Raw genomic sequence first — 9,767 nt, forward strand, 5'->3', positions numbered from 1 at the left:
GGTATACGCAAGGTTTCAGTATGCGTTTACAATATTGATATACATAGGGTATACTATATGTTTCCGCAACGGAAACTGTAGTATTGACTACACCATTTAGCCCTGGTTTTCAACCAAAACTCATTTTCCCCCTTAATTCTCATATTGGAAAAAACAACAACACACTAACACTAATTATCAAAGAATATTTAATGTTATTATCAACCTTTACATACATTGGGTTAAACATTTATTTTCTCTTGCATCTTAAACATTTTTACAGCTAAGTCCGAGCCCTCAAGTCACGACAAGAGGATAGAGAAAATGTCTGCATTTAATGATGTCTCATACATCAGAGATATAATCTTGCGAGAGGAACTTGGAACTGCATTACTGCAATCAATCAACTAAACTTGAATTCGGTTTATGTAAGTCTAGTATTATCAAGAAAATGTAAAATTACTTGGTATAATAAATGCACAAGTTAACATCATAAGTAGCCAATAAGCACCAAGGTGGATTCCTTCGTTAAAAATTCAGTTTGTAGTCCATCATCAACCAACAGAAAAGTCCTTGAGTGGTTCTCATTTTTTGATGACCCGCTTGCACTTATCATGCTTATGCTAGTGGTGGCTGCATGTTTTCAGAACTGTGCAACACATCACTGTAGTCTGCATGTATGACCTGTTCCTGTTGGCTTTAAAAATATCAATGCTTGAGTACAGAGAGACTTGTTTTCATCCTTGGAGAAATGATATCATGTTCAAGTTGGATTGATCTGCTCATCAGTTACTTCAACCTATTGAAAATATATATATAGCTTAACAAAATCCCAATCTAAATAAAACAATATGTTAGATCCTCTCGCATACTCGCTACACAACATCTAACAACATCCCATAGAAGGTCACGTCAGATGTCAAATACGGAACAACTCTAGACTTATTCGTTCCAATATATGAAATACAGTAATTTTGCAGTTAACTATTTGACTGGTTAATAGAATTTGACCTCTGACGTGACACTCTACAGGATGTTGTTAGATTTAGGCAGTATCTAACATTTAATATTACCATAATTGAACTGACAAAGTCCCTAATGCTGTTCTAGTACAAGCCTTTGTTTGATTACTTTCTCAATTTAAGCATTTTTTTTTATCAGAATGATTTATTAAAATGAAATCTAAATATTTATCATTTGTAAAATCTCATTAGTTTATTAACGTTGCCTTTTTTAAACACTTGACTAGGGATAATGAAATAAACAAACTTGAATTTATTTAAATGTACCTGAATATGTATGTATGGATTTGTTCCTGATTTTCAGAGTAAATTAAGGATTTTTTTTCCTTCTACTTGTTCATCAAAATATTTTTTTCTTTGAATAAACACTAGAGGCCCATAGACCTAATAGGTATCATGTAACAACTTTCACTCAATTGAATTTGGTTCGTGTTTTAAACAAAAAGCCGTTAAATTCCCAATTTTGAAAGACGCACCATTGTTTATCATGATTATACACTTAGCATGCTTATTTCGGTTACTCAATACCCAAAGGTGGATCAGAGTAATAAAGATAAAATGCAATTCCATTTTAAAACCACCAGTTGTGTACCCCACCCCACAGGAACCACTAACCCTTGGGCCATACATTTCAAAATTTTCTAATTGTTATCTTAAGTTTTATTTCATCATAAATGGTTGATTAATTCCAAAGAGCTATATGGACCAACCCTAGTACTAGATCCCCTGACCTTGGGGCCATGAATTTCATAATTATGGTAGATGACTCAGTGCTGATTACAATCATGCCAACAGTTTGACTGCTTGATGTCCAGGAGTAAAGAAGAAGGGGGGGTCATAAAATTTACAAATTTTATTCCCTTTCACCAATAGATGCTTTGTTCCAAAATTGGTTGAAATTAGTTGAGCGGTTGCAAGGAAGAAGCTGAAAATGTTCAAATGTTAACACACAACAGAAAAAAAACAGATAGTAATAGGGCCTAAAAAATATATGTTTGTTTCCTGTAACCTGACCGACCCATTCAAATTACCCCCGGGTGGATTTTTTTTCTGACAAATATGGCAAAACTTCGTTTGATCAATCAGCTGATTACATTTATTAAAAAAAAAAAACTTAGCTTGTAGCTTAACTTGAGACATAAAATACATGTATGTCAACCTAGTTTATATTTACCTTAGTGTTAAAGAGTAATCATTATTGTAACAACAATTTCCCCCTACAACTTTCTGAAGTTCCTTTTCTGCCGCTATAAGCAGCCATTTTGGATACCATGTTGGGTGTCCACTGTAAATATGACAGTCACACCTGGTATATTCAGTCCGGGCCAGGGATGTTTGACCATTCATAAGCCAAAAAAAAAAAGAAAAAAGAATTCCCGACCTACCGACCCTTAATTTTTTGGGAATGTTTCAGGAAACAAACTTTTTTTTTAAGCCTAGGTCACCTGAGTTTACTAAGGTGACCTAAAAATAGGCCTGTTTATAAATACTTATTTTAAATAAATCATAGAATTTTAGTAGGTAGCTTGCAAAATGAGACTTTCTAAGAAAATGTTAACATCTGTTAATTTGATGGAAATGCTGAACATATAAAAATATTATATGAAGCTTAAAAAGTAGAGGAAAGCAGCTTACCCCCCAACACACACTGACAACCACTGACTATGATAAATAGAGAGCTTTAGATAATACAGTGAGATTAAGAAAACAATAGAAAATAAAAACATAAACTTTGTGTTTTAGTCCCTAATTTCCTAAAATAGAGTTACATAAGTTCTTACTACTAAAACATACTTTTCAACAGAAGTATTCTTCATCCTCTCTTAGTTTTCAGATGATTTGTTCCATGGATATCTGAAATTAAAATAGATCAAGTTAGTACAGTACCGTACAGTAATAAATATTTTGTTTTTAGCATGAACTCAGAAAAGTCCCCAAAACCACCTGCATGTCCATTTCCTTGCACCTGACATGCAGTGAAAATTCTAATGGACACATGACAAAGAAAAAAAATGATTGGAAATTGTATCATTTTAAAATGGACACAGTCACACTCTGGTCTAATTCTAAGTGGCAGTCCTATCACAACCTCAATTTACAAGTTCTTGAAATGCAATTATATCTGAGAGTGAGAAAAATTAAATAAGTTATAATTTTCCAGAAAAGCAAGACTACATCTAAATTACGTTTGTTTAAGATATGTAGGCCTTCGACGATTCAAAATTATAATTCATTTGATAATTTATTTTATTTGATATTCTATTTTACATCAAGGGAAGATCATTTGTAAATTAAGACAGAATTAGGACTCTTCAGTGGCCATTGTTGAAAACTTATTTTAAATTAATTAATGATAGAAATATGGCAAATGGTAAACAGCTATAAACAGAGAGATTACAAAAATCTTATTTGTGTATCAGTCATTTTATCAAGTCAATAAAATTTAGAGATCATAAAAGTATAATGGGTCACATTGCCAGTGGTTAGAGCGACATGCCTAGAGTTGGGATCGAGTAAGAGCTGATTCTTAAATCACGGGTCTGAATTCAATGTAGTACATAAAGACTGGTCCCTAGGATGAGACTGTGTTGGTGGCGTGTCCACATTAATAAAAAGTTCTCTAAAGGGTAACGAATAAATACAAGTATATGACTGTATAATGAGTCAATACATGTAAGTAAGAAATTGAAAATGGCCAATTGCCCATTTCATCAAGCTCCAGTCTATCATAATACACATTTCATATACAGGTAAATACTGTTCTGTTCATATCAAGAGAATCATTTTTATGGTTGTGATTTCTGATGTATTTAGAAACTGCATCATATTTAATACTCAAGGTACAATATTAATTAAAAACATGGTATTTCTAATGAACAATTACACCGGTAAATCAAGTTTTAGGTTGCTAAAATAGTGTTTATTGTTTCATATAGATCAAAACATGCATGACAGCATGAAATTACAATTGATCTATTAATTTAAAATAAATATCATTTTAACATTTTACGTTTAATTAATCATAATTATGCCTTGTAAGAAAAGATATTTATGTAACTTTGTATATAACTATTTTGTTCACTTTCGACAATGTTTCAAAATCATAATGTATGGTATGAAACTTAATAAAATACTTCAACTTAAATAATGTGAGGCATTCTGAAAATTATCGAGTCACTTTCATATCCCAAAATCCGCAAGTTCTCAGGAATTTTGCTTTCATGACTATACAACATGAACAAATAGGCATTTCACAGTGATATAATACTACACGATTGCATTCTCCCAACATGATGCCCTCTAACATGTCTAATATTTACGATTCTAGACTGCATGTATGTTAAAAATATATTCAACCCCTTCCTCGGCTGTGCAGCACAGTCTTCCATCAATAATAAAAACCATTCAGCAAAAAATAAATGTAGGATTCAAGAAACTACTCCTGCGAATAACAAAGAACACATCCAGCAGTTATAATGAACAACAAAGCTCACCTCTTCTGAAAGAACTTAAGCGTGCCTGCGTGGAGGCAAATCTTTCGATTTTCCGAAAAAGTAAACACCGGATACAAGTTCATAACGATATTATCCTCTAAAACCAACCTACATTTGAAATTCCGGAATACTACAACACGTTGTACTTTTTTTAACATGATCGGGACGAAGCAGAAAAACATATTCTAATAATCATACGAAAACATGCAAGATAAATACAATGGTACAACATGCATGCGGCCGTTTTAACAGCAATTAATTATACGTATTACAACCTAAGCTGAGAAAGATTTATAAGGCGCTCTTTCAAAATAATTATAACTGTACAATGGTCAATTTGAATTTTTGGAACGCGCCGTTTTGACCCAACTTTATTCTTACGATTTCAGACAATAAAAACAGAAGTAAAGGTGCTCTGAACTGTAAGGTGCTCTACCTGTATCTAATCTGTCGTTCGAGGTGCTATTCTTCTGTGTAGAGTCAAAAGATCTTCTCATCCCTGTTGTTTTTCTTGAGCAAGTTCTTGGTGTTTTCTTCGCCATTTTGTCCCTCTTTCTGTTAATTCGTGCTATCTGGACGAATAATTAATAGGTGTGACTATCAACAACATGCGTTTATTCAATACACATACAGCATAATAAATCATACACCGAACCCGACCCGAATTCCGAACCCGTTCCAAATACAGTATATAGCATTTCATCAACATCCCCTTTTCTTTAGAAAATTTGTCAAAATTTCATCAAAACATCAAATTTCATAAACAAAATAGACTTCCATCATTTCACACACATAAAATGAATAATGCACTTATCTAGCAATAAAAATGTCACTGAAATGTTTTAAGTATCTGACCAATAGACTCAAAATGATCAATTGCAAATTACATATACACAAATGACTAGAAAATCACTTGACTTAATTTCATGATACAAAGTCCATTAACCAGTAATATAGTCTTTCAGATAGGCTGGTTTTCTCCTTTCACGAACAGGTCTTCCTTCACGAATCGGTTCACTTGGCGTTGGTAAGGTAAGTTCAACGGACGGTGTTTCTAGTGTGCTTACGCTAACGATGCTCGAATTGTTCACTGGCTTAGAGTCTGTTACAAGGTTTCTCTGTATGCCGTCTGAATTATTTTCTGGGACTGAACGCATCGGTGAGCGGTCACGACTGTAGAAATTGACTGCTGTAGGTCGCACATGAATTCTGTTTCTACGATAAGTGGTTCCGTTCTGGTCCTTGACAATGTATGTCCTTGGTCCAAGAATACCATTGATTTCTCCGAGTCTCCAATTGCGTCCCTCTAGATGCTGGAAGAATACTGCTTGACCAACGTCCAATTCACTCTGCTCGCGAGACTTCCTGTCAAACGATTTCTTTACTGTCTGTCTGCGTTGATTCCTCTTCCTGATGAATGCATCAGTTTCTGGTTTCTCGAGTTTCTGTGGAAAATGTAGAATCATGCCACGCACTTTCCTGTTAAACATGATTTCTGCAGGACTAACACCAGTATCCTGTTTTGGTGTATTTCGTTGCTCGAGAATTGCTTCATAAGGATCAGTCTTCTCCACTTCACATTTCCTTAACAGTGTCTTCATGATTTTCACAGCTGACTCGGCCTTGCCATTGGCTTGTTGATGCATAGGCGATGATGTCATGTGAGTGATACCCCACTTCTTTGCGTAATCTTGGAATTCTTGGCTTACAAACTGTGGTCCTCCATCAGACATGAGTACATTTGGAATTCCAAATCGAGCAAATTGTTTCTTGAGTAAAGCTATTACTCTGGAGCTTGTCAAAGAAGTAAGCAAATCGATTTCGATGAAACTTGAGAAATAGTCAACTGCGATCAAAGAATGCTTTCCATTCAGCTCAAACAGGTCAAGTCCTATTTTCTGCCATGGAGTAGATCCTTCTGCATGCTGCATCAATGGAGCATTTTGGTTCATGGGTTTTCTCTCTTGACATATTGAACAACAATCAGCTAACTGCTTGATATCTGAATTCATTCCAGGCCAAAATATTGTTCCTCTTGCCCTCATCAGCATGCTATCATATCCAAAGTGAGCCTTGTGAAATCTGGCCTTCATTTCACTCCTCAAAGATTTAGGTATAATTACAGCTTCCCCTTTGAGCATAAGTCCATCACTAAATGATATAGTGTCTCTGAAGTCAAAGTAATGGCGAATTCTCTGTGGCGTTTCATGTTTCTGCTCTGGCCACCCGTTCATCACGGTTTCCTTGAGAATTTGCATTTCCTCATCAATCTCTGTTGCTTCTTTTATTTCACTCAGGCGAGCATCAGGAATGTCACATGGTTCGTCACTCTTCAATGCCATGATTCTAAGTCTCTCACTAAAATTACCCTCCTCACTCTTCAGATATGCGCGACTCAATGTATCTGCAATCGTAAGGTTAGTTCCCTTGACATAAACAAAGTCAAAATCGTACCGGTTCCATCTCATCATGATGTCCTGTAGTCGCTTCGGTGCCATTGCTAGAGGTTTCTTCAGGATGGCCTCTAATGGTTTATGGTCATTCTGTATCGTCACGTTACGGCCATATGTATACTGGTCAAAACGTTCCAGACCATATAACACAGATAACGCTTCTTTCTCGATCTGCGCCCAGTTTCTCTCAGACACTGTCAGTGATCTAGATGCATACTCCACCGGTCTACCTTCCTGCAGGAGAACTACACCAATGCCGTCTTTACTACTGTCCACTTGTACTACTACTTCCTTTCCAGGGTCAAAGTACGCTAGAACAGGAGTTTCTGTCAGCATCTTCTTGATCCTCTGAAATGCTGCTTCACAGTCTTTAGACCAATGCCATGCCTTATCTTTGCGAGTGAGTTCTCTGAGCGGCTCCATTATGGTAGAAAGGTCTGGAAGAAACTTTGCCATGTACTGGACCATGCCACACAGTCTCTTGATTCCTGAAACATCAGTAGGAGGTTGCATGTCATTAATGGCTTTTACTTTCTTGTCATCAATTTTCACTCCATCTCTGGAAATAACATGAAATGAGATTTCTTTGAGTCCAATCTCTTGTTTTTCTTTATTCAAGATGACGTGTCTCTCCTCACATCTCTCCAACACTTTTCTCAATTTTAAATCATGGTCTTGCTCGGCTTCTCTGTCATTTTCTCCACAGCCCGCTATGATGATATCGTCCACCACACTGAAAACACCTGTCATGTTTCCGAACACCTCATCCAGTTTCCTCTGGAATATTTCACTTGATACCTTTAGTCCAAATGGTAGTCTCGCCCATCTGTACCTTCCAAAAGGAGTTATCATTGTCGTTAATCTGCTGGATTCCTCGTCCAACTTCACATGCCAAAAAGCCTCTTTGACGTCAAGTTTTGTGAAGGTTCTAGCCTTACTGAGCTGCGGTAGAATGTCATCAAGAACAGGTAAACGATAATGTTCTCTCATCAATGCTGTGTTGAGTGCTTGCGGGTCAATACACAATCGAAGCTTGCCGTTGGCTTTATGAGCAATAGCCATCTGGCTGACCCATGGAGTAGGCTCTGTAATTGGAATAAGTACTCCTCTATCTTCAAGCTTCTGAAGTTCCTCTCGTACCAAACTCTGGAGTGCGATAGTAATCTTCCTGCAGGGAAGAGCTTTGGGTTTCACATTTGGGTCAACATGCAGATGCGCTGTTCCCAAATCACCTAAGTCACTGCTCAATACACTGGCTATGAATTTCTCATTATTTATGGTAATCAACTTCAATTTCTGCACTGCTTCAAGTCCAAGTAAACATGTGTAATGATTTGGAATGACAATGAGTCTGAGTTGATGCTTCTCATTTGTACGTGGATTGATGACTGTCAGATCTGCCTCACCAAGCGGTTTCATGTTTGTCTTATTCCACATGTTCAAGCGGATTTTGGTAGGTTTGAATTGCTCCTTGCGGACGTAACGCTGAGAGATTGTATTCACATCTGCTGCGCTATCGAGTTGAAATCTAATGTCACACTCATTGATACGCATTATTGCAGTCACTTCTTTGCCACCAGAACTTGCAGCTTTCAACCATTGGTCCTCGTTGAATTCTTCTTCCTGACTGACTGAATGTATCTTCTTACACTTAGCTTTGAAGTGATTCCTTCCACCACACTGTTCACAACACTTTCCCCATGCTGGACACTTTTGTTTTCCTGGTTCGTGTTTGTACCCACAGAATTCACAGTCCTTCTTCTTATACAGAGTTTTAGTCTTTGAAATTTCCTTCTTTTTCTCCGTCTTCTGTTTACTGTATGTGTACTTGTCAGATTTCTGTAGCTTGTTCACTTTCAGAGTGGTTTCGCGTAGTTCCTTCACTTGTCTGTTCGACTGTTCATACGCCCTACACACTTGTATGGTTCTGTCGAGTGTGAGTTTGTCCTCCCTGAGTAGAAGTTCCTGTAACTTTCCAGTAACTGTAAACACTATTTTGTCTCTCATCATTCTTTCAGGTTCTTTAAAGTTACAAGATGCTGCACGGGTCTTCAGATCTGTGAGAAAACTATCAAATGGATCTTGGTATGGGAGCTTCCAAAATCTGTGTGATTCAAGTAATTCATTTGATCTGGGATTACAATAAGATTGTAATTTCTCAAACAGTTTTTCAGGGTCATTCTCGTCATTAACATTGTCCCACTTGAATTGGTCATAAATTTCTACCACGTGGGGGCCTCCACAACTGAGTATTATGGCTACCTGCACTTCTTTGGCCTTCTCTAAGCCACCGGAAGCTGCGAGATACACCTCGACCTGTCTTTTCCATTTCTTATAATTTTCTGACACATTTCCTGTTGTTAATTCTAACTCAGGCGGTAATCGAAAAGGACAGTTATATACCTGCACTGGGGTTGGTTCTGCTTCGCCCATGTTATGCAAATGGCGGCTCTCGGACGCACGTGGTTGCACAAAAAGTCAAACTTTACTTGTACAAATAAGTTTGTAGCGATAAAAGTCACCTTTCGCCTGCCGATATGGAGCGTTGAGACGTTTTCAGAGTCCACGCACCGCTGCCACCATGTAAATTCGTGCTATCTGGACGAATAATTAATAGGTGTGACGATCAACAACATGCGTTTATTCAATACACATACAACATAATAAATCATACACCGAACCCGACCCGAATTCCGAACCCGTTCCAAATACAGTATATAGCATTTCATCAACACTTTCTTCTACTAAAAATCTAACCAATGAGAGAGAAGCATTCTATCGCGATACGCCACCTAATGATTGAATGTCAGTCTCTATGG

The 9,767-nt window shown here is 37.0% G+C and overlaps 1 protein-coding gene and 1 long non-coding RNA gene across 3 annotated transcripts; both read right to left on the bottom strand.

The window, feature by feature from the left end:
* Positions 1-209: 209 nt before the first annotated feature.
* Positions 210-4,973, bottom strand: LOC134234613 (uncharacterized). Of its 2 annotated transcripts, none has more exons than XR_009985210.1 (3): positions 4,932-4,973; positions 2,796-2,855; positions 210-778 (listed from the first exon to the last, which is right to left on the bottom strand). It is a non-coding gene; the product is annotated as an uncharacterized LOC134234613 (long non-coding RNA). The 2 variants fall into 2 exon arrangements; XR_009985209.1 differs by lacking the exon at positions 4,932-4,973 and adding an exon at positions 4,496-4,519.
* Positions 4,974-5,436: 463 nt separating this feature from the next.
* Positions 5,437-9,381, bottom strand: LOC134234610 (uncharacterized protein K02A2.6-like). The gene has a single exon (XM_062716688.1). The coding sequence runs from the start codon at positions 9,379-9,381 to the stop codon at positions 5,437-5,439; it is 3,945 nt and encodes a 1,314-aa protein (XP_062572672.1).
* Positions 9,382-9,767: the final 386 nt, after the last annotated feature.

This window comes from Saccostrea cucullata, unplaced genomic scaffold (assembly GCF_032062105.1).
Source record: "Saccostrea cucullata isolate Sc308-1 unplaced genomic scaffold, CSIRO_AGI_Scuc_v1 ctg4354, whole genome shotgun sequence".
Taxonomy (NCBI): Eukaryota; Metazoa; Mollusca; class Bivalvia; order Ostreida; family Ostreidae; genus Saccostrea; species Saccostrea cuccullata.